General features: G+C 46.8%; 3 protein-coding genes and 1 long non-coding RNA gene across 4 annotated transcripts; 2 read left to right on the top strand and 2 right to left on the bottom strand.

The window, feature by feature from the left end:
- Positions 1–4,015: 4,015 nt before the first annotated feature.
- LOC133911731 (cation/calcium exchanger 4-like) lies at positions 4,016–6,303 on the top strand. Its single transcript, XM_062354105.1, has one exon. The coding sequence runs from the start codon at positions 4,274–4,276 to the stop codon at positions 6,197–6,199; it is 1,926 nt and encodes a 641-aa protein (XP_062210089.1). The 5' UTR covers positions 4,016–4,273; the 3' UTR covers positions 6,200–6,303.
- Positions 6,304–7,223: 920 nt separating this feature from the next.
- LOC133910451 (uncharacterized) lies at positions 7,224–9,885 on the bottom strand. The gene is made up of 2 exons (XM_062352847.1): positions 9,798–9,885; positions 7,224–8,023 (listed from the first exon to the last, which is right to left on the bottom strand). The coding sequence occupies exons 1-2, from the start codon at positions 9,883–9,885 to the stop codon at positions 7,224–7,226; spliced, it is 888 nt and encodes a 295-aa protein (XP_062208831.1).
- A 3,305-nt stretch (positions 9,886–13,190) lies between these two features.
- LOC133911728 (probable lipoxygenase 6) lies at positions 13,191–19,480 on the bottom strand. The gene is made up of 9 exons (XM_062354100.1): positions 18,940–19,480; positions 17,884–18,167; positions 16,927–17,164; positions 15,505–15,828; positions 15,298–15,383; positions 15,062–15,169; positions 14,667–14,971; positions 14,285–14,551; positions 13,191–14,175 (listed from the first exon to the last, which is right to left on the bottom strand). Exons 1-9 carry the CDS (start codon positions 19,316–19,318, stop codon positions 13,407–13,409), a joined length of 2,760 nt encoding a protein of 919 aa, XP_062210084.1. The 5' UTR covers positions 19,319–19,480; the 3' UTR covers positions 13,191–13,406.
- Positions 17,160–18,627, top strand: LOC133911730 (uncharacterized). The gene is made up of 2 exons (XR_009908696.1): positions 17,160–17,737; positions 17,917–18,627. It is a non-coding gene; the product is annotated as an uncharacterized LOC133911730 (long non-coding RNA).
- Positions 19,481–25,460: the final 5,980 nt, after the last annotated feature.

The following is a 25,460-nucleotide window of genomic DNA, read 5'->3' as shown; positions in this document are numbered from 1 at the left end:
TGGTTTGAGGATCTTTGATTTTGTATGGGTTTTGATGTGATTTGAATTTATTTGGAATTTTATTTGAGCATATTGATTATGGACTAACTGGAATTAGAGTTAAAAATATGTGTTTATTTATCTCATGTTATATAGGTGATGGATGCAACTTGGCAGTCGAAGACGAGATAATCGAGGCCTAGCGAAGTGCTTGTTGCCGGACAATCAAGGAGACCGGACAGAGTCATGGTTGATCTTAGCTAAACACGTGAAGCTAAAGCAAAATATGGAAGACGGATGAAGATGATATGTTGACAATGTCAAATGAAGGGGATGCTGCTGCAAGTGACAAGATGGTCCGAGGGATCGAGAGTGAGAGACTTGCTGGCGGTTAGGATCACACGACGAAGTACACACGTCGACATCGGAGCGCTGGCTTAAGGTGTAAGCAAGTGTGGAGTCACGCTTTGAGAAGTGTGCTAGGATTTTGCGGTTTGGTCTTAAAATCGTGAGAGGACTGGAGGAGTATGTGGCACCATCGTGAAGCTTGCATCGAGGTGGTCGTGAAGGCGTCGCGGCCATCCGATGAATCGAGAAGAAAATGAACCAAAATACTTTTGGTGGTAGGTAAGAGTGTACTACAAAAGAGGAGTATTTTGGAAAAAAAACTAAAAAATTTAGATGTCAAGTTTTCTAGACTTATAAATAGAAAGGTAGGTCTATGAAAGAATATGAACCAACCATTTTGAACCACTTGTGCCATCAATATGAGAGCCTTCTTGTAAGATTTTAGAGGAGAGAAAAATAAGTGCTTAGCCTATGTATTAAGTGAGAGCTTTGTGAAGCAAAATCTTTATAATCTGTTTAAAATAGGACTGATCTCTGCTACAATAAAGTTTATTTTTCTTCATGTTATTGTGCTCACCTCTTTCTAGTTTATCTCTATTGGTTTCCTTGCAAGTTTGTAATTTTTTTATTTTCGAATTTGATTTTTGGCTGAATTTTTAGCATCTTGTGAGGTCATTCTTCTTATTGCTAGAGGTATAAAATTCATATACATATACTTATGTGATAGAGTCTTGAATTCCCTTACCTTTAGACAATCAATTTGGAGAATTTCGTTGCTCGATGTTCATCTTTTTTTATTTTTTTGGTAAGTTATGATCTTTCGAGTGTTAAGACATATGAATTGATCTTAAATAGAACTTATGGTTCATATATTATCTATGTAGTCGTGTTATCTCGGTTTTCTCTTGTTAAAACTTCTCTCTATTGTTGTTTTCATTTGAGTTTTGAGGTACGTTGGATGATCTAAATAAGAGAAGGTCATCGATTTCGTAAAAAATTTGTTGAGATATATATTTATCCTTCTTTAGTTGTTAATCTCGTTTCCACACGTCGTTATTACATACACATGCAATTGAGGAGTGCTGATAAACTGTTGGATCCTATGCTAATGTTGTTAGCGTTTTATTCGAGATTTATATATGAAATTTCCAGTTACATACTTAAATAGTTTACTGAACATCTATCCGTCGTTACGGAAATGTATTTCTTCAAATTCTACACAATTCAAACTTCGATGTTTTTCACATCAAAATTCAAATCGGGTTTTGGTTCGACATTACTTAATTTTTATCCCAAAGTTAGTGATTAATAATAAAAATTTAAAAGTAGTGTTGGTTGTCAGACTTCATGATTGCGTTCGCCAGGCCGAATCTTCCATGCGCGACGAGTAATCATGGATCGCTTCTTTAATTTGTGGAGAACTAGACAAGTGTACTTAATTACGTGGAGATCATGACGTGGTCACCATTTCCCACCAATTACCGTCCCCTTTCCCAAGATTTAAAACGCAATTCGTATTTTTGTCTTGACCAGATAATTTTATTCGCCAGTTCCATCAGGAATCTGGACCACCGGATTAAAACCAATATATGTGTAGCTATCCATCCTATCCTGCATAGATCATTCCTGCGCATAGTGTTCCTGGCATATTCGCTTCTCAGGATGACCTGCCTCCAATTTGCAAAAAAAATAAAAAAAAAAATCCCAGAAAAAATTGTTAAAAGGAAAAAAAAGAGAGAGAATGATGACATGCATCAGCTGTGAGGTTTTGATCTCTAGATTATGCACAAAAGCGTGAGCTAATGCGTCGGTCGCATCGGACAGTTTCGCCACTTAGCTGTTGTCTAGTGTTTGAGTGCTGCCTTGGTCACGGATGTACTCAGCAGCAATGTTTTTGTAAAGAAAAAAAATACCGAATGTTGTTGGAATGTTCCGAAATATGCCATGTTTTGATTAATTGTTCGCAGGAAGCAGTGATCATTGATCACAAGTGTTCTTGAAGCAGTGATCATTGATCACAAGTGTTCTTTTCCTGACAAGAAGAGAAAGCAACCACTGATGCGCATATCTAAGATCGAGCTGCATTTGTAGATTAGGCTGTGCAAGTTGCCCAGTTGCATGACAGATTTATGTTAACAAGGACGGTCACCGATTATTTTTCTTCGGGAACAATCACTGAAAATTAACAACACTAGCTAAGTATATGTATGTTGCAATAAAAATATAAATATTGGATATGGTACTATAAATGTATATGTATGTAGATGTGTTAGGGGAGCATCGCCGAATGAATACGTCGAGAGCGATATCATAATTTGATTTCAGATGGGATATGAAAAAAAAATTTATCTACTAATTTCTCTTCTAATTTTTTATTTATTTTTATTAGTAAAATGAGTCATATATCCGTAGTCGGTAACGAGATAAGTAGTTGGAGGACGATAGTGGACGATAAAAATGAATAAACTATTTAAATTTTAAGAGATTTTATTAGATAAAAGGAGAGTAGAAGGAAGAAGTGACGTGTAAACCAACTTATACTTTATATGATAGAGATTGATCTGAAATAACTTTGATTATGTCTCCTAAGAAAGAGTTCAATGTTTCTCTTAGAATCAAGCAAGTATTGTATTATGTATCCTCTCAAGTGTAAATCAAAGGTACCATCTCACAAAAAGGAGAAAAAAGAACAGAGTATGACATGATTCCACAACTGATCGCTGCATACACCTTAGAAACTCTCCAATCACTGTGAGAACCAGAGTAGTCTGTAGCCTTTCTTAACATTGAAATGAAAATTTTCTCTGAAGAACAGGGGAAGATGGCAAATGACCAAGCCCCAGAAAAACAGGGAAAAGCGGATAAACACCCAGAAATGCTCTCCTTCACATGTCTGATGTATTAGACAGATGGTCCGTTCAGTCCACAATATTATTAGGTTGGTTCAAAAATATTTTCACATCTCTAATATTTTAGACATTCAAATTTAATGTTTTAGACGTTATGAAAATTTGTTACCGTAGTTATTTCCGTATGTTGCATCTCGGGAATCTCTTGTGTATAGATCCGGATCCGAAAAAATTATCCATTCGATTTAATTTTTATATATATTTATTGTTTCAGACGTTCAAATTTAATGTTTCAAACGTTATGAATATTTGTTGCAGAAGTTCTTCAAGAATATTGCATCTCGAAATCTCTTGTGTATAGATTCGGACCCGAAAAATTATCTATTTGAATTAATTCATATATTTTCGCATCTCTAATATTTCATATATTTAAATTGAATGTTTCAGACGTTATGGAATTTTGTTGCAGAAGTTATTTTCGTATGTTGCATATCGAAATATAAGAATTAACTCAAATGGATATTTTTTTTTAAAATCTGTGTGTTTTTTTTTGTATTTTTTTTATATTACAGACGTTGATTTTAAATATTATAGGCGTTAATTTTCGATGTTGCGATAAGCAATTACAACGTTCAATATATCAAACATCCGGCACTAGCTTTGCCGATAAACACTTCAAGCTGTGAAGCTCTACGCCGATTCTCGCCAATTTTTCTACGCCGATTCTCATCAATTTCACAGAAAGTTTCCCTTCTGTATTTCTAAAAAAAGCTGTGAAGCTCTATCCGAAACGGTCAGGCCCATTACTAGGTATCACAAGCACATCGGACCAGTCAAAGTCAAACCCTCATTTCCATAGCCCAGCCCACGTAACAACTACCGTTCCTTCGCGCGGCGTCCAACCCGGCAAGGCGAACCCGTCGTCTCCTTCCTCTCGTCGTCGACTCCCGATTCCCAAACCACGCCCCACCTCCGCGGCAAACCCTAACCCCGACCGCGACCCCCCGAAACACCACCCTACCCGCCAGATCCCCCAAATCCAGTCGCGAATTCGGCATGCGCATCGACGGGAACCCCCGCCGGTGACCGCGTCGGAGATGATCGCGCCGCAGCCGCGGCCTACGCGCCGGGTTCGGCCCCTCGCCGCCGCATCCCTGGTACTGTTCCTACTCCTCCTGTACAGCCGCTCAGACGGGGACTCGGCGCGTGCTCCACGGCTTCTGGGCTCCAGTTCGCGCCCGGTGTACCGTAGATTCCTCTCCGGTGCCGATCCTGCGGGCCCCGCACCGGGAGGCTCGAACCTTTCGGAGGTCGTTAGTCAGAACGGCGAGCAACTGGAGGACCCTTCGGTCTCGTGCGCCGGCATCGCAAGGCACGAGGGGTTCGGGACGGAGTGCGAGTTCCTCTGGGCCCACCTGCAGTGCAGCTCCGGCGGGTTCGTGAACTACCTAGGTTTCTTCTACTGTACATGTGAGAGGTTCAGGGTGCTGGGCTATGCTGTGCTCGGCGTGTGCCTGGCAGCGCTGTTCTATGTGCTGGGCAACACGGCCGCCGACTACTTCTGCTGCAGCCTCGAGAAGATGTCAGCCCTGCTGCGGCTCCCACCGACTGTGGCTGGTGTGACACTGCTCCCCTTTGGTAATGGTGCTCCTGACGTGTTTGCGAGCATTGCATCATTCATGGGGAGTGGTGCTGGTGATGTGGGGCTGAACAGCGTGTTGGGCGGAGCTGTATTTGTGACCTGTGTCGTGGTAGGGGCAGTATCGTTATGTGTCGCGGAGAAGAATGTGCAGATTGATAGGAGGTGCTTTGTGAGGGATGTTGGGTTCTTTATCTTGACTCTGGTTGCATTGTCTATTATATTGATCATTGGGAAGGTGACTATTTGGGGAGCTATGATGTTTGTGTCCATCTATGCGGTCTACGCATTTGTGGTGGCTGCAAATGAGGTCCTGAGGAAGCATGCGCGGAGGCTGAAGTTTGATGTGGTCTCACCATTGCTACCTGTGAGGGGAAGTATCTTTGAACAAGGAACAGAGGAGGACGAGTCAGTGTATAGTTCACTTCTTGAGGAGGATGTAGATGGTGAGGTGGCCCAAATAAACACCTTTTTGCCTCAGTGGATGTGGGCTTCTCATGTGGCCATCTACTCAAATCATGGGAGTAGAGTTGGTTCCCCTGACAACTCCAGGCCATTGTGGGGTTGGAGTGAAGGAGAAGCGGATACCTCCACACTCAATATCTCCAAGCTCTTTTTGTTTATGGAGCTGCCCTTGACGATACCAAGAAGGTTGACTATTCCGATAGTCGAGGAAGACCGCTGGTCGAAAGAATACGCTGTTGCAAGTTCTTGCTTGGCTCCTGTTCTTTTGGCGTTTCTGTGGAGCAGTCAGGATGGAGTAACCACCAAGGCTAGCATAGCAGCATTTGTGATAGCTGGCATTTTGGGGATTGCCATTGCTGCTGTAGCTTTCCTGTTCACCAGCAATGAGCGCCCTCCACGGAGATTTTTGTTCCCATGGGTTTTCGGAGGGTTTGTGATGAGCATTGTTTGGTTCTACATCATTGCGAATGAACTGGTTGCACTTTTAGTTGCTTTAGGTGTGATATTGGGAATCAATCCTTCAATTCTTGGGTTAACGGTGTTAGCATGGGGGAATTCGATGGGTGACTTAATGTCAAATGTTGCTTTGGCGATGAATGGTGGAGACAGCGTGCAGATTGCTATGTCAGGATGTTATGCCGGACCTATGTTCAATACACTTGCTGGTTTGGGAATATCAATGCTGCTTGGAGCTTGGTCAACAGCACCCAATTCGTATGTTCTTCCGCTAGACCGCTCTCTTATTTACACGATGAGCTTTCTTGTTGCTGGATTGATCTGGGCTCTTGTTATGCTGATGCGAGGTGACATGCGGCCTAACAAGATACTTGGAGTTGGCCTCATTGCTCTTTACTTGGTTTTTCTTTTTATGAGAGTAAGCAATGCTATGGGGTTATTGCCACTACCTGGCTTGACTTAGATAATTACTTGCACTGTAAAGAGAGATGTAGATGCACATCAAACAACTCGCCCCTTGGCTGTCGTTTATACAATGAAATGGAGCTATACGGTGTTCTTCTGTTCTGTCCTTTTGTGTCGAGTTGTGTATGTTTTTGGATTGGGATTTCGAAACAAAACACGGCTGTATTTATTTGTTTGTAATTTTTTCTTCATTCACAGTAATAATGTAAACACCACCATGATCTTCCTGTTACACACTTGCGGTGTTGGCCATGCCTTCCAGTACAAGGTAATTGCTGCATTCTTGCACAGTACGATCTTATGTTTTCATGCTGCAGAGCTGGAGCTTATGTATGCCAGGATGGTTTTGACAGAAGTCCAGCAATTTTGCATCTCATGTAGTCATGTTTTTTTTCTTCCCGAGTCCTGATAAGCAGTCAACGGGTCAATTCTATACATGTGGTTTCAAAACAGTTTTACATATGACCAGGACATTGGCACATCGCCGTATTTGCATTTCATTTTCTTTCAACAATCAAGAAACACAATTGAAGTAATTAATCTTTACTATATAAAATATGAGTTGATTTTTATGTCACTTCTTTCTCTACTCTCTTCCCTCTATCCCTCTAATAAGAACTCTTGAAATTCTAATAATTTACTTATTTTTACTATTCATATCTTAAGTCTCGTTACGGCTAACAGATATGAAACTAATTTTTAATAATAAAAATAAATAAAAATAGAAGAGAAATTAGTGAATAATTATTTTTTTATTTTATTTGAAATCAAATTAAGGTATCGCTTCAGACGTATTCGTTCGGTGAAACTCACTTAACTATATCTCTATAATTTGAATTTATGTTTAATATTAACATGTTTAATATTTTTGTTTTTATTGTAACACAAAGCATTTAGCTCGGTTTATGTAAAATTGAGCCCCCCCCCCCCCCCCCGCTGGAAACGATAAGATCGATTTGATCGTCCAATCAAGATGCTATTTAGAGCCCGAAGAGTCTGGGGTAAACCCATATGTGCAACGGCTAGCCGCAGTCGGAGATGTGCAGCCACTCTCCCGAGTTGGATGCCTGGGCCTGCCACCCCGGCCGGTGCGAATACCAGTAACACACCTCCGATGCTGAACGACCCCACTTCTCGGCGAAGTAGATCCCGCCGCCCTCCACCTCCACGCCGCAGCCTACGCCGTCCGCGCACGCCACGGCGCTCCTCCCAGCGGAGTCCACGAACAAGCTGTACTCCCCGATGCTGTCCGTCTCTTCCCACCGCATCCCCCGCTCCATGTCGAGCGCGTGCACGCCCACCTTCCACACCCACCCCGGCACCCTCGTATCGCCGCGCCCATCCCCATCCGGGTCCATCATGAGCAGCAACAGAAGCAGCCGCTCCCCGGCGGCCACCAGGCGGGGCCCGAACTGCCAGCTCTCGAACGTGGCGGCGTCGGGGAGGCTGGTCGTGGGCAGCATCTGGACCGCCTCGTCCGGGGCGGCGTCGAGGTGGAACTCCAGCAGCTGCGCGCGGTCGGTGACGCCGAGCACGCGGCCGCGGAACTCGACCACGGACGCGACGAAGGAGGCCGCGCGAGGGAGGCGGTGGCGCGTCCACTCAGGGACGGGGTCTGGGATCGGGAACGGGAGGGAGAAGAAGGCGTGCTTGGAGACGAAGAGGAGGAGGTGGGTGGAGGTGAGGGTAGCGTAGTGGTAGGGGGTTGGGGCCGAGGGGAGCGTGAGGACGAGGCGCTCGGCGCCGGTGAGGGCGTCGACGAGCACGAGGAAGCCGCGGGGGCGGGCGAGGGGGCATTGTTTTTTTTTTCGCCACAAATTACCTTAAGTGGCATCCTATTTATCAGAACGACTCATATATTATTAATTGTTATTTTCTTAGTGGCAACTGAGATAACCACGGGAGGAGAGGAGGGGAGGTAGGGCTAGGCATTTGGTTTTTTTTGGTGTTTGAAAATTTTGGTTTTCAGAATATACCAAATATGCTGTAGAATATTGGAAAACCTCATTTTTAGGTGACCATGAATGTGAGATGCTATGGTATAGGATGTTGGGATGTAGTTGATATGGTTCTATTCTTATAAATATTTATGATGGTTTCAGTTACATATATGTTTATGTCGCTGATTACAAGGTAGAATGGTATAAGTGGTTATGTGCAGATGTTTATATATTTATGTCAAAAATTGCTTTTGTATGTGAATCTACTTAACTTTATAGTCGTTCTTTGCTAATCATCTGAATGCATAATCCTTAAAGTCAGGTTATGTATATGTATCCTTTTATGGATTAAGTCTTACGAGCACCTCCATACTCGCGCTTCTCTTTCAAGTTCTACAGGCGAGGAAGAGCTAGTGTCTGACTACTTCACACTCGTCGATGTAGTTGGCAGGCATGAGTAGTGCAAATTATATGAGTGGCGAGTTTTTCGGGTGCTGCCTTAGGGCAATGGTTCCATCCACATTTTGTTGTCTATAGATTATATTTTCCGCTACGTAGTGTCTTGTATATGTGTATGGGAATGTAAGGACTTAATGACTTGTAATACCATTTTAATCACTTGTTCTTTTTTAAGCTTTATTATGATGATCTATGTTGAAGAAATGTGTGTTTCGATCTTGGGCATAAAATACATGCCGGAACTACCTGTATGATATTCTAATTAATCATTACAGTCGTTATTAGGTAAATAATCGACTTGATAATTAATTAGAATATTATTTGGATGGTTCCTCACAATCATACGTCGAGCAGAGGCCATCTGGCCTAGACACCTTCACAACGGATGATGTTCCCAAGTGGGCGGGAAATGGCGTCTCGCAAAGCTTCCTGTCCACCGACAAGCTTGAGGACTTTAGCAGCAACTCGTTAATCTTGATTCTTAGATTCGAGACCGAGGCTTAAACTTCGGTCACCTTCATCTCAACGTCCAACTGTCATGCATCCGTAACCGCATATGACGTCGTAATTTGCTGCATTGCATCTCACCCATCACTCTACTCATTTGATCCATCCTGGTGCTCCACTTATCGTCCAACGCTGTGGCTGCCACTCCACTCAGTTCTTTCCCCCTCGCCGAAGCCATGCCTTACTAGCGCAATTGAAACTGAGTACGATGATCGTGAGGTGGATCCAAGTTAGCTCTGATACCAAGCTGTTAGCAACCCACAATATATGATTATGCAAACACACTAATAGTGGCTACAAATTATATGATTATGCAAACACACCACTGTCTCCCAAACTAGAAACACCTTCTTCCTCTCCAAGTCCTCAAACTACACACGCATGTCTAAATATTCACCCCTTTGTTACATGTCTTCCTGGGACCCAATCCTCACATAGCCCAACACGCGCCAAGGTATTTTGTGTTGGCCTTGGTGCAGATACCCTCTTCGCTTGTTGCCGATGCAGAGTCCAGTTCCCGTGTTGCTGCTGCTATCAGGTTGCCATCCTTTTGAATATAGGCACTGACAAGGTGGAGAGGTGAGATGCGCAAGAGGAGGAGGATGGAGGCCGAGGCAGCGAGGAAGCGGCACCACCAGCGGCAGGTGCTGGAGAAGGCCGCAAGCAATCAGAGGCGTGGCACGAGTAGACTGAGAACCTCGCTGAGCAGCAGGTCCGAGAGATGGCTCCAGTCATAGAGCTCCGACGCGGGGGTCTCGAAACACTGTAACGTCTTCATGGCGATGGCGGCATTAGATTGGAGGCCACAAGATACATGGTTGTCTGCCTTTTAACAGAGAAGAGAAGAGTAGTTTAACAAGGAGAGAAGTTGTCAGGCTCCTGGGCAACTTCCCCCTTCTTTCACCTGAACTACTTCCTCATCCAAAAAAGTGATTTCAACGACCAATTTCATCTTTCAACTCGAACATATCTTGACAATACTTTGAACACAAAGTTCCAGAATCCTTTGCCTCACACCTAAATTTTTAGGAATGTTTGTTTGGCAGAGCTCCAGCTCTAAGAGTTTTTGAAGCTTGTCATCCCTAGCTCTAAAAGTACTTAAAGCTAGAACTATGAAAAGATTGAGGGTCATTGGTTGAGACACATTGTTTCTTATTTTGGACTGAAAACATATATTTATCCTACAAACTCTAAATCATATATGGATATCAAAGCTAGAGCTCTACCAAATAAGATCTCAAAAATCTATGCTTTCTATATGATGTCATTTTGTCGTATATATGCATTGGTGTACACACATATACATAAAAAAAAGAGAAAAAAAAGAGGCACGGCGGCCCTTTTCCTATTGGCCGACCCAGCCCTCTTTCCCCTCTTTTCTCCCCTGTCGTACAGCCCAGCCCAGTTGGCTAGCCTCCTTCTCCCGCACCAAACCGGCTCGGTCCATCCCTCTCTTCTCCTTCACCCAAGCTGGTCCGGCCACCTCTGTCTCTCTCTCTCTCTCTCTTATCCACTCGCCCCGGCCTCCTGTTCTTCTTCTCCCACGCGCTTGCGCCGCCACCTCCACGAGCGTTGCCCCTCTCCTCCCCCAGCTGCACGAGCTCGGCTCGGCTTCTAGACCGAGCAGGAGGCAACCGCCTCTCCCAAGCGCCCCTTTCCTATCCTCAGCCGCCCTTATTTCTAACGGGTTGGAGATCAAATTCATCCCCCCCCCCCGCCCCTCTGATTCCTCTCTTCTATCTCGGTTTGAGTGGTTCCCGAGGTTGTTTTGGTGGGGATTCGCCCGGATTTTGTGGATTTGGGGAAGGATCTAGTCCTTATCTCCTACGGGGAATCCCAACCGATTCAAGGTTTATCTCTTCCTCTACCTCCTGAAGCCGGCCTATATATATTGGGGGGGGGGGACCTAGCACCAGCTCGCCGCCTCTTTTAGAACATCGTCGCCCTTGCTCCGGCTGTGCGCTGTTGTCTTGGCTGCGCCGCCTGTGGTCGAGCTACCATGTGCCGAGGAGGAAGGGCCGAACCCCTGCTGCTGCTACACCTCCGCTCCCGGGGACACGCCGTGGATTTTTCGCCGTCATCGCCATGTCTCCAACCCAAGGTGAGCCTTGGCCATGACTCCCCCTCTACTCTGGGATAGCCCGGCCTTCGTGCCATCATGCTTCTTGCCGTGGACCGATGATGCTAAAATTGAGGCCTCGGTCCGCTTCGTCGATGTTTTGCTATCTTTGATGCTATGTGCTTGTGGCCAGCCATCATGTTGTGCGTGTGCCGTGTCGCCGTTGGCTCGAGTCTGATCCCTGCGTGCAAATCAAGAGTGGCAGTCCAGTGCGATGTGCGCGCGTGTTGTTGTCGCCCTGTGTGCCAACCTTCGTGCTGATGCTCTTTGATCATCGGTCATCATGCCGTGCGCGTTGCCGTATGTCTGCGCTGGCCGTGGGCCGGTGATGATAAAACTAAGGCCCCTGTTGCTGCATTCTTTTTGTCTGTGCTGTGTCATGCCGCTGATGCTGCCTCTCTATGATGACCGACCTTCGCGCCGCTATGCTCATGGATCAAATGTGGATGCCATTGTGCTTGCACGCGAGCGCGGCCTTTGGTTTTCTCCCTATGTGGTCGCTGCTGCGCTGTTGTGCCTCGCTGGTGGCCCGACTCTTCTGATGCACCTATGGGCAGCTTTTCAAATCATATGTGCTGCCCCTTTCACTTTGATGTCAAAGATGTGTTAGCTCTATTGCCGTGGGAACCCTGTTGTTGGTCATGCTATTCCTGTGGAGACTGTGGTTGCTTGTGATGTTGCCATGGAGGCCCTCTTGCCGTTTGTGATGTTGACCTTTGGTGCCTTGATGTTTAAGGCTACTGTTGCGTCTTGCGGATTATCAGTCTTTTGCACGTCTTGGTACTAGTGTGGTGCTAGATGCTTGCCCTTTGTCTTGATGATTACCAAGTGGTGATATGCAGTGATGGTGGCTGCTGGATCATGGCTGTGTCAAAAGTTTTCTTTGAAGCTGGTCATATTGTTTCCCCAAGATTCACCTACTGATGAGCTCGATTTCCTTCCTGGCCCTTTTCATATTACCCCGCCTTTGTGCCGTAGTGCCTATGTGGCCATCCGATAATAGTGACCACAGAAAATATATGCGTCATTGCGGCAGGAGCCTGTGTGGCTCAAAAAGTGATCACCCTTGCCTTTGTGGCATTCACCTTTGTGGCTCGTTACCTTCGAAGATGGCTGATGAGGACACGTCCGAGGAGGAAGTTAGTGAGTCAAGCATGACGTCGAAGCTCCCGGTTGTGGCCTCGTTGCCGCTTCCTGTCGAAGCTACGTGTCATACCGCGCTCCTAGCTCACCTCTTCTCACATACATAATTCTGAGGCTTACGTGGCTGATGATGACCTCGGATACATAAACAGTCTAAAAAGCTCATGCTAGACTGTTATCCCTTTCTTTATCACTTTTGATTTATAACGCTTACTTTTCTTGGTCTTTGTTGCGTGTGACTGCAGCCTTGCAGGCTCGGAGACGACCTCGGTACAACGACCGTCAACGCAGCTTAATCGGAGGTAGCTGAGGACGGGCATAATTAATCGGAGAGCTTTACGAAGCCCCGGGAACCAAGACGAAGCAATCGTCGAAAATCATAATTCAAATAGCGTGTGCATTATGGAGTAAAACTTTGTAATCGAAAGATGTACTTTGTGAATTCGATATGAATGAATAAACTTTACAGTATCATTATATTATCTCATGTCTTTCGTATACTCTGTATACTGGCACACCCGCAATATTACATTCAAAGTTATATAACAATACAAATTCAAACACGTGTTTTGAATCCGCGAAACACTTTCAACTCTAAAAACAGAATGATTTTTCCCTACTGTTTTTGTAACCAGTCTATTTCCCCACTTTCAGTTTCAGCTCAAAAATTCTCAAACTTCAATTCAATATACTGCCATTATTGGAGTGCAACTTTAACCTAACATTCAATTTCAACTTCAAGCTTGGCAGCTGCGCTTTTTGGATTCTTGGATTTCCTTGTAGGCTTCCCTTTAAGTGTATTTCTCTCTGTCTGGGTAACGTGATCAGTCGAGTTGTAATCTCATTTGAAGATTCAATTTAATTCAGGAGTGAAAATCAGTCGAGTTGTAATCTCATTTGAAGATTCAATTTAATTCAGGAGTGAAACTCGCATAGATTTACTCGAAAAGAAGTATGTTTCCTCAAATTAACAATATTTGCATTCACCCGTAGAAAATTGGGGGACAAAAACAACGGGTCTCTTCTTGTGCGATCCATCATATGGAGATGCTGTTGGGCACGCCGCGGCACGTGACCCCCGGCGGCGAGCTGGGAGCCAGCAGTTCGTACGGCAGCACCCCTGCGCCGCACCGGTTCTTCCTGCTCTGGTCGGCGTTGCGCCGCTCGATGGTCTCCTCGGCGCGGCGCACGTCGGCCGCGAACATGCGGTGCGCCGCGACGGCGTCCGCGTCGCCCGTCCACGGCGCGGCGCCCTCGTCGCGCCCCTCGCCGAGGTACTCCTCGTCGGGCGAGTGCGTCGACAGCGTGTCCACCACCGCCATGAACTTGGTGGCCTCCAGGACCCCTGGCATCGCGTTGAGGAAGAACCGGTGCGGGTCGGCCAGGAACGCCGCGTGCTCGGCCGCGTCGCGCTCCGGGTCCGGCAGCAGCCGCCGCATCAGCGGCGGGCGGCTCGGGACGTAGCCGCCCAGTGGGTACTGCCCGAAGTTGAGCGCCGCGTGCTGCGCCGACGCGAGCCAGATGAGCGTGGTCAGGATGGCGGTGAGGTCCTCCAGCGTGGAGAGCTGTGGCCACCAGGGGGCGTGCCGGAGGTCGGCGTGGCCGACATGGACCGTCTCGTGGTACCACCCTTGGAGTTCGTCGTCGGACTGGACCGTGACGGCGTCCGGGTAGTAGAGCTGCACGTAGGACTCGACCCAGTTGCGAATGGCCGACCACAGCAGAAGCCCGTCGTTTGCGTAAGGGTAGTCCTCGATGAGGAGCCTGATGCCGTGAGGCTGCGTTGCGTCCTCCACAGCCACTCCCCTGAAAAGGGCGACGAAGCGAGAGGATGTCAGCGACCATGATAGTGCAAAGCTTTATGATCTGCAAAATCAAGCAGTGGTAGCTCCTAATGGAGGAGGCAATGGCATGCCTGCGGATAAGGTCGGCAGGGAGGCTCTCGAGGTCGAACCGCCAGTGGTTGCGGTAGTAGGCAGCGCTGATCTCGCCTGAGACAGGGCCAGGGGTGAAGCAGGACTCGATCACGCCGTCCGCGCTGATCAGGCTCTGCCGTGCAAGCGCATTGATCTCCAGCGTGTACCGCATGTGGGGGTGCAAGAGCTTGAAGATTGGGTGCATTGCGCTCATTCGCCGATGCGCCGCCAAGATGAATGGCTCCATCATAGCATGTGTTCTCAGCCTGAAAGAGTTTGTCAGAGAATACTGATAATCATTTCAGGATCCATATTGTTCAGAAATTGCTTGAGTGGACAGTGGCAATGTACTGAAATGTATGTTCATTCTGGAATCCATACCAGTGATTTACGAGCTGATGAACACCAGCGTCATTGGAGCTGACATGAGCTTTGGCAAGCATCCAGAGCCAGTTGGAGGTAGCATCACAGGGAGGAGTGAGGACCTTGCTTGGCCGAGGCTCGCCTGGCTGGCTTGGAGGAAGACAAAGTTCAATAGCAATTGGTTTCAATGTGCCAGCTTGGGTCAGAAACAAGATTGTCCGGGTTGCATATGCTTTCCGTCCCTCTATCGCATTGATCCGATCCAAGAACGGCAGGTAGACATCATGGTAGTCCAATATGAACAACTTTGCCTCGTCCATTGCCTTCACCAATGACGTGTGATCAGAATCAGCAGAAGAAAAATCATCAGTACATAACTGAACATAAATGTAGACTTCATCGTATGATGGTACCTTTTGTACTGTGAGTCCATTGAGCTGACCAGCTATGTGCGCTTCCGTGATCGATGATTCTGGTGGGCCATAGATTGCAGGATCCAGCTTACTCACTGGTGGGAAAACCTATTTCCAAATAACTGCCTCAGTAAAGTACTAATGAAAAAGAAGGCTATGGATTACTGTTATTGAACAAAATTAGCAATATATTACTTCTGTTGATAGAGCAAAAAATCATGTTTTTAGTTCATTACCGTGAGTCTCGAGATGCTAACTGGGTTTATTCCTGCCACAGTCTGCCGAGCAAACTCATCATCACGGAGCCATGCAAACTTGTCCCCTGCAGAATTGGAGTATGAGCATTAAAGCAGCAATTATCTGGGCACTAGGGCACTTGAATCTGAAGAACATCTGGCGTTGACACACTAGCTTAAAGCCAAAACCTAATGAACTTTACTTACTGGAAAGGATGCTAGGCGTATCGTACCGAAGCATCCCCTCACTCGATTCCTGAATCTTCTGAACAAGGGGTATCTTCTGGAACAGGTGCTCCTGGAGACCCAACTTCAACCTAAGGCCCTCCTTATAGAGATTATCAACGTGGTGGAAGCCTTGGAAGCTGTGGGTCTCAGCTGAAATGGTTGCAATCAGCGATGGGATAAGGGTGTGAAGTACTGCCCGGAGCCTTCCTGATGAGAAGGCACCCTGCTTCAGCTCCTCAAATGCCTCATCCCGAGGTACATATATCCGATGCGGTTTCTCTACTCTGCTCTCGGCCAGCATGTCTATACAACAAGTAAATGCACAACATTAGTTCTACTCTGTCTAAATGAGGTGAAATACAGAAACGTTTTGTCTTAAAAATTCAGAGTGGCCAATTTGTAGTGATTTGTTTGACTGCTGGTCTTAAATGTCATAATATACCATGTAGCATCAGTTGAAAAGAATTCAGAAAAAAACCCTTCTGAGATAAATGCTACAGAAAGTCTAATAAATTCTAGGGCTAACACCAACTTATACAAATCAGTTTCGCTTTCCTCTGGCATATACATAGACCTTGCTTATAGGAAAGTGTTAGACACATGAGTGTTGACACAATTACAAACTGGAAACTTAGTGTAATGCAAAGGAAAATGCAAAATCAAAAGAGATAAACAACGATGAATACTCCATACTTTCTTGTAGACTTCGTAGTCAATACCACGATAAGAATCCAAGAGCCATTTTGCCTCAGAAGTGGAAAAGGAAGGCCAAAGAATCCAAGAGCCGTGGCATCAGCATACCTAAAGATTAAAACAAAAACGTGGTACATACAGTTCGTTGGTGTTCCTTGTTGCTACTGACATTTGGTCATGTACTTCCAACCTAACTAATGGCAACATTCAGTACTTGTCAAGACTCTTGACCCAGAAGAACTGCCATGATCCTGATCTGAGCCTATTGAATTGTTCTTCTCTGCTTCAATATGCCAACTCAACTATTTTCTTTCCATTGAGCGTGTGGAATAGATTTTGCATGCATATGACCAGATCTAACTTTCAGGTCCTGCTCGTGTCAGACAAAATTTAGAAGCTATATGTTTTTCTATTCAAATTTGGACACCGTCAAGGCAACAAACCACGTGGTGATGATGGCTGCTGGGTCAAGCTGTCAAATTTGAAAGTGACCTGACCTTGGATCAAAGTAAAAAATTGAGCATGCACATATTTCGTGGTGGCTATAGTTGGAAAATCACATGCACTTTGTTGCCTTTGGCCAAATTCCAACTTCCATTACATATTTCGTGGTGGCTATAGTTGGAAAATCACATGCACTTTGTTGCCTTTGGCCAAATTCCAATTTCCATTATCTGCCAAGAATTTTGCAAACATAACAGAACTTACTAGTATCAGTTGGTGGACGACCAGTCCGGCATCGCCTTGGGTAAGGGATCTTCTCGCCTCCAAGGATCGGCCTGATGAACTCTTTTCCCCGATCTGGATTTCCCAAATCATTGTATGTCGTGTAATCATATATTCGATCAGATAACTTTCGTACTCCTGTGCCATCTCCTCTCAGGTCCGTCAGCTCCTTCTCCCTTAGTTCTCTAAGCCCGGGTGGTGTTTCAGATGGTAAATATGGCTGCATGAGAGTATCCAGGTATTATCAGAAATTTGATGCCACAAATTCCCAATAGATAAATCAATGCTTCGTATATTATTGTACTCATAAAATAGAAAAGGTAACCGTTTGAGGCTTAAAGGTAATATATGGGGATTATAATCTGAATCAGACTAAATGCTGCCACTACATATAGTTATAGATTTTCAATGGTTCTTGACTTATATTTTTATTAAAAAAATCGTTCTTGACTTATTATCTAGTAAATTGTAAGAAATCGGCAGGGTATCATATTTGATAGTGCTTGTAAAATTTAGAATTAATTAAAATACACATGATCAAATGTAAGGCACTGATGTCCCTTGCTCAGTTAATCGGTGTCTTAGTGCCAAGGGTTTTTCTGGAATAGACTACAGATATGTTCTACTGATGCCTACTAAAAAATTGGTCATCTAAACAGCTCACAGACAATGACATATCAATTAATCATGCCTTTAGACCGGGCTCCTCGTTTTGTAGTTAATGGCCTCCTTTCGCCATCAACATCAAAGACAAAGATGTGCAACCAGCTTGGTAACGAAAAAATGCGATCAGGTACATGATTGATGTAGTAGGCACATACCTATGATGATAATCCAGTAGTAGAAAGTCCATGTCTACTAATATAATCGCCCACATGGTGGCTTTCAAAAAGCTCAAAGCACGTTTTTCTTGAACCACGAAAAGGAAATGCTTACTACCTTGTTGCTGAAGAACACCCTCTTGGCCGGCAGTTCCATGGTGGACTGCACCCAGGAGTTGCAGGCAAAGTGCACCGGCCCGCATGGCAGCCCGCCCTCAACAACGATGCTCTCCAGGAAGAACTCCCGGTGGTGCCGGTTGGCCACAGTGATCGCGCCCGGCTCGCCAAAATCTGAATCCACCATGAACTCTGCGGTGTACACGACGTGGTCTCCCTTGACACCTCTCTTCCGGCACCAGTCCCTGATCGATGCCTGGCCGCTCTGCATTGGCTTCTTCGTCCCTGTCAATGATTCACGTCGCACGAGCAGGAAAAGTTAGAACAATCTTAGGAGAAGTCAAATAAGGAGACATGGAAAGCGACTGCAAAAGCTTTGGCGATCGCATGGTGCGAATGGAGAGACGGGGCAAACATGTTTGTTGCAGTACTGATCCATTTTGAGCTTGAAATATTCCGCAGTGATTAGGACTACTGCTAAAGGGAGGCTGCAGTGCTCTGAAGATTCTGGTGGATGGATGACGGTTTGGATTTTAAAAATATAGGAAGTTCTGTTAAAAGTCTGCTCCAATTCTTTCCTTTTCTTCTTGCAAAATGTTAGAATTTACAGTCTTGTGAAAGATTCCGGTGGTTAAAAAGTTAAAGCAGCTCCAATTGTTTAGTTCTTCTTCCTTTTTTTTTGGGATAAAAAAATGTTATTGGAAAATGAAGTGCGAACAATGGAATAAACAAATGCAGAGAAAACGCACACACGGGCTTATCATAACTCCACTATTGGAGATCTGATGATCATGTGCATCTAATTAGCATCTTCCTGATGCCGGTGCCACCTACCAATTAAGACGGTCAAGAACAAGAGGAGCAGCCCAAAAAGGCAAGAACTTTGCATATCCAGCTCCCAATAGCTCTATCTACGATCGAAAGAAAGGCAAAAATCTAACAGCTCGAAAGGTTGATGATTGTGAGCAAGTCAACGAGGAGGAGTACTGGTCCCAGGAAAATGGAGGGCAGCACGGCGAAGCAGAAGAGGATCAAGGGGCGAGGCTGCTCTGCTTACTGGGGTGGATCTTGGTGCTGATGAGCTCGAGCGCGACGCCCCGGCCGACCATGTCCCAGATCGCGTCGAGGTGGCCTGCCACCGCCTCCTTGAGGTCCTCCTTCTGCTTCCGCCGCACCGTCAGCGCAGCCCGCACGGCCACCTTCTCCGGCCGCTTGTTCGCGCCGGCGCCCTGCCCGGAAGCCGCCAGCATCGGCAGCTCCTCACTGATGGCCGCCACCACCTTCACGCCCCGCCGCTGCCTCCTGCTCCTCCCCTGCTGCAGCGGGTGGTGGAACCGCGCGAGGCACAGCTCGTTCGCGCCCCGGCGAGCCGGCACCGTCCTCGCGGCAGCCGTGGCCCGCCGGAGGCCAGTGAACTCCCTGCATGAAGTGGCCATGCCGCGCTCTCGGCTCTGCGCTTGCGCGCTTGGGATGATCGGATATTTGGTTTTGGCTTTTGCCTGGCGTCGTTGTGATGGAGCAGCAGCAGACGCTGCAGGGGTTAGGGGAGGGGCCGTGTCATCTGATAAAAGTTCAGACTCGTGTGCCTGCGTTATATATTTGCATCTTGCAGTCGGAAGTGGGGCAGTGTTACCTGACACAGCATTGTATCGGAAACTGACTCAAATTCGAGTGGCTGGACAAAGAAAATTTAAATATATAAAATATAACTTGAAATTTAATAACAGTCTTCTTTATTAGGATCACAGTAGAGTGGTCAATGAAGAGGATTAACAGTCCTCCGCATGAGGACCCTCCGTAGCTATCGGATCCGGAGGCAACTCTACCAAGTGGACGCTACAGCGCAGGTGATACAGTACTGGTCATCCGTAAATCGAAATACTGGTGTAACAGTAACATGTAGTTAATTAACGCGGGTTAACGTAGCAAATGTCACATTGGACTCCCTCCAGTTACAAATGTAGATCGTTTTAGACTTATGTATAAGATTAAAAAATTAGATCAAATGATCTTGTTGCCCTTCATTTATTTTACATTAGAAAAAATAATTCATTCATTTGTGAGAGTGATAACATTTATTAAACAAAAGCAAGGCAGGAACAAAAGAGAAAAAAATGTATAGAAGTCCGAGAATGATTTATATTTAGAGAATAGATGAGGAGGCTAAAACGGTCTACATTTGCAATCAAAGGAAGTACTGTTTACGTAATGATCCTTACATTAATTGATTGTTACTGTAGAGGATTCGGCTCCGATTCGGTCGCAAAATATTTGGACACATACATCAAGTAACATTACAATAAAAATGAACGAAATAAATAGTCTTGGTGAGCTTACAAAGACTTCGTCCAGAACAAAACAACTCTTGGTGAGATTACATGGAAGCTGCTTCTCTTCTTGGTTTCGATTGACCGGATGACTGCAACTTCTGGGCTCTGAATTCATCTGAAACCGTGCTTGTTGCAAAGCACATGGCTGACATTTTCAAAGCAGGAGCCAGAATGGAGCAGCCATTTGCACTCAAATCAAACGGTTTTTGAGCTTAGACCATGGAACAGATCGAGGAATCCCCGAAAAGGATGTTTGCTTTGCAAATTGCAATGATATGTATGTACAATAATGGAGTAGATTGTTCGGATCAAAATGCCATGTGCTCTTGATCAACGCCGCCCACGGTTTTCCGCTCAGTTGAAACTCCAAAATTCACATAGTAAATGAATATCGGAGCTGACTTTCAGGTTTCAGCAGTCTTTGGTGCAGCAAAAATCATGTAAACCCCTTTAAGAAAAAGAAAAGGTACCATGCTACTATATCGTGTGAATTGAGCTCATTTCGGCACGTTCCTTTTTTCTTCCAGTTTTTGTTTATTAGCTTAAAAGATCTGGATTTGGCAAAAGTGAGTGCTCACTGATCGTTGTACAAGACAAACATTTTTGTTTGCAATTGTACAAGGCAAACTCTTAGTTTACTGATGAGATTGTAGTGGACTGACGTAAGTGGAATCGATGCGTTCGTGCACTGAAGCTAAAAGGAACGGCTGGCATTTGCGCCATGTGGGCTTTCGGAACAGCTGGAGCCATCTCGTACAGCCCGATCATGATCATGGATTACAATTGTTCGTACATCTCCATTCATCAGGATCGAGAATCCGTCCTCTACAAAATTCAGCAATGGAAGTCGTCAGTATGCTCTGCAATTCAACTCTTGGTGCAAGCTGTGGCGGTGGTATATACAACGCATGCGATGTGTGCAACCAACGGATTCAGATCACAAATAGAAGAGGCTCACTTTTCTTCCACATACTCTTCTTTTTCCTCTTCAGTGTCAAATAAAATTGAGGGGAAGGGGAAGAGCTTGAAGGCTCTCTTGTGCGTTTAGGGTAGGGGGCTTGCCCTCCTCTGTCCATAGGTGGATCCGCTCTTATGCGCAACATCTTGAAATTATTTTATTTTTGGTTGGTCCATGTTCCAGCTACCATAGATCTTTCATTTCGTTCAGCTGATGCCAGAAGCTCGGCCCCGGCACCAGCACAGCTGCTCGTCTCGCCGGTCAGATGGTCTCGCACGGCGGATGTGGACACTGGCCAGAGTGAACGTCTCAATTATGGTGCTGGTGAAAGGAGGGAGGGAGAAAGACGGGACATGTCTGCTCGTCTTTAGGTTGGTGGCTGGTGTAGTCAGTGCCAGGCATCAAATCCAACCCATTTCTTGAGATCCTTTTGCTCCTGGGCACCACACTAGCACTAGTACCGAGAGCAACCGTGCTGCGTGGATTGGATCTACAAATTCCCGCGGATCACACGGGGAACGGGGCTGCTACATCGGCGACCAGTGCGTTTCCACCGTTTGGAAGTCTAAGACTATATCCCTGTCTCCACCAACGAGAATATGTGCATGTCTAATATCCAGAGGCCCCGGTAGAATCTGTGCGTTTGAATTAACAATAAGAGTCAATAAATTCTCTTAAAAAACTGACGAGGATGTCGTTTTTTTCAACGGTTGGAGGGTTTTGTGATTTGTTTAGAGAACCTTTACAGTACACCATGATACTAGATGATAGAGAGTATCATTATTGAGATTCAACCGTTCATTTTAGTATGTATTATTGTAATTATCTTGATACCCTTAGGGGTAATTTAGATGATGGAGAGTATCAGTATTGTGATCTAACCGTCCATTTAGTATGTATTATTGTAATTATCTTGATACCCTTAGGGGTAATTACGTCATTGACTGACCGGACTTTGGACCTTCGCCATCCATCATCGACCGAACGACGAAGGCTGAAAACCCTAATAAATGAAATGAACATAATAAGTGAAAGCTTATCCAAAAAATAAACTAACATTTTGATCTTCCCTAATTAAACATATAATTTACAAGTTTATCATGATTTTTTTTCCAATCATACCCTTATGATACCCATGGTACTCTTTAATGATACCTATAATACTGATGGACGATAGAGTATCATTGGGCTAATCTAAACCACCGAATGAAGAAAATAGACGGCATGCACTCATTTAAATGTACTGTAAAAGTCCTCTTTGTTTATTTTCATCTTTTTGCATTGCTGCAACCAGGGTCCAGGGATGAGTGGTTGACTTGCTTCTGCTGAATGTCGACATAGTTGGCGACTTAAGTGCACTAAGATAGCAACGTTAGTGAAGAAATCACTGGATCAGTTACTGATCATACCACGTTCTCAGAAAAAAATATTGATGGTATCCACAAATGGCCACATGGAGCCACAGTAACAGTACCAGCCAGTTAGTTTTGTTGGCTGGTACTTGCCGTGTCAGCTTCAGTAGTTCGTGTGCAAATGGAGGGTAGAAACAAGCTCGTCACGTGCTCATGTGTCATCGTGCAAAGCATTGGACGACGTTCAAAGCCCAAACACAAAAAAGGAAGAACGCCTGGGCCTCCCGCTCCCACCGTTTCGGCGCGCAAATTATGAGCCCACCACCGCGGAGAGAGAAGGGGGTATATACAGGTAAATTAATTAATTTAAAGATATCTATCGACCTTCTTTAGTTCAACTATAATATTATTTTTTTCAAATTTAATAATTTTTAGAAAATGAGTATTATTTGGCTATAGATAAACCTAAATAGTTATCACCTAATTATAAAAATAAACATCAACTGATTACGTCGACTATTCGAACCAACATTGGGGATGCAAGATATATTCTCAATTTCTCATGCCGAAATGAACATCAGCGTCCATGATCAAGACTTCAAAGTTGGAACCAAACCGACGAAATCAATGGAAGGGGGAGGAGGCAGGCTGGTCAGATCATCGACGTCCTCTCTTCATTGAATGATGGCTGCAACCGTCCATCGCGCATAGCTTCCCGTTGCTGCAACCGGCTGTCGTCCTCCGTCGAAGCCGGTGAATGCCTGGACATCTCTGCATGCCAGGCGGGTTGTCCATCTGGAACAGGTTTCGAGGAATCCACCTGTCAGCACCTAGCTGGATGGCGCAGGTGGCGCCAGGTTGCTTGCTGGTAGTCTGGGACCGCCAGATGCAAAAGGCACATCGTCAGAAGGAAGAAGGATCGAACAGGAAATAGCTGAACCAGCCTTCTTCTTTCTCGTGCTCCTGTTCTCCTCCCTACTGTCCATCTTCTCCAATAGACCTTCTTCTTCCTCTAGATTCCTCTCTTTTCCCTTCTAGTTCTTTTATCTAGCTTCTCTTCGGTGGATTGCTAACCATTGGTATTAGAGCTATCCTTTCTGGTCACCATGACGGATTTGCGCCTTCATCCTTGCCGAGACGAGTAAAATGTTCGAGGGATACGAGGAGCGACCGGACAGGAGGACTGCTTCGAGGAGCACCATCCACTCCATCGAGCACCAAGCCGAGACCGGACGACCCGGCCTTCCTCAGCTGCGCAGGAGTCGGCGACACCCCCTCCTGCGCCACGGGGGACTGCGGGTCGGACCACGTGCACTGCGACGGCGTGGGGGCCTCCCCGTCCGCTACGCTCGCCGAGTGCACCCTCGACGACGCCGACGGAAAGGACTTCCACGACGTTAGCCGCGTCGACGGCTACAGCCTGCCCATGCTCGTCCAAGCGCTCGCGCCGGATTGTCCCGACGAGCTCCGCACCGACGATGGCCGCGCGCGCCGCAGCGCCTGCGAGGCCTCCGACCGCCCCAGCACGACTGCAACGGTGGTAACAGGAACCCAGACAACCCCATCGAATGCGGAATCCGGAAGCCGAACTACCTCGCCGACTGCGTCTTCCTCACCTCTTCCGACTCCGACACCTCCGTCGAGAACTACCCCGGGCTCGCGCACGCCACCTGTACTGTCTACCGCGACCTCCACGACAGCACCGTCGCCCGTGCCTAGCTGTTCTCCAACCTTCGCGCGGTGTACCTGCACCCACTCTGCCACGCTGGCTCCAACAAGCACGCGCGCTGCGTGGCCTACGGGCAGCATCGCGGGCGGCGCAACGACTCACTCCGCAACTACTGCCACGTGTGCACCCTGGAGTTGTACGAGCGCCGAAGGAAACAAGCGGCTGGCGCGTCCTCCCCGTCCACCCGCCCGTCGCCAACCTTGACGCCGTCGTGGCCGGCGGCGGCGACGTCTGCTACGTGGAGCCGTTCGTGTGCTGTACGGAGTTCTCGGACTCTGACGTCAGCACGGCACACGCCGAGACCTCCCTCGCCGCGCCAGGGGGCGGCGACCCTGTCGGCCCCACCAACATCATCCACCGCAGCGCTCTCCCTGCACTGGCACCGCGTGGGCGCGCTCTCCCCTCACTGGCGTCCACCAACTATTCGACGAAATGCCTCGCCACCCCCGCCTTCCACGGCTTGCACGCGTCAACCTGCGACAATTGCAAGGAGCATGGCATCGAGGGGACGTTCGAGGTGACGCAGAAGTTGCGCAGGAACGTCGTTAGCTACAACCTCGGCGAACCCAAACTCGGCGTCATCCACCCACTCTCCATGCCACACGTCAACATGCTTCGTTCGCTCAAACCGCGCGCCATTTACACCGTCATCGCCGGGCACTGCACGCCACTCGACATCAACGTCGAAGGGTCCAGGGACTTGGGGCTCGTGTTCATGCGCGCCGTCGCGCTTGTCGATGTCCAGGAACACATGTTGCTGTTCCAGCTCGGGCTCAACTCCATCAAGATGTTCACGTCCATCACCCCGCTCAGCATCTTTGCGGATATCGTTGACCTCAGCGCCATGGGCGTCGTCCTTGGCCAGGACACGTCCTTCTCGCACACCAACAAGCTCCCCGTGTTCGCCTTCGCCGGGTCGACCGAGCTTGTCTTCGGGCTCTGCGTCACCGTCTACACCTTCAAGGGAATCGGCATGGTGCTGCCGCTGGAGGCGGAGACCGCGGACAAGCGCAGGTTCGGCGGCGTGCTCGAGCTGTCCATGGCGTATAGCGCTGTCAACCTCTTCTTCACCATGCCGGTGATGATGAACCTGGTCTACGAGCTGCTTGCTTCTATCAAGGTGCGCAGCGTGCAAGATCATAACGTTCCATAGGATCCGGTGGCGCCGTATTTCCATAGGATCCGATGGCGCAGCTGGCGCCAGACTGC

This window comes from Phragmites australis, chromosome 3 (genome assembly GCF_958298935.1).
Source record: "Phragmites australis chromosome 3, lpPhrAust1.1, whole genome shotgun sequence".
In the NCBI taxonomy this organism is placed as follows: domain Eukaryota; kingdom Viridiplantae; phylum Streptophyta; class Magnoliopsida; order Poales; family Poaceae; genus Phragmites; species Phragmites australis.
Note: the sequence above shows the minus strand (reverse complement) of the source record. Positions and strands in the feature narration are given on the sequence as shown.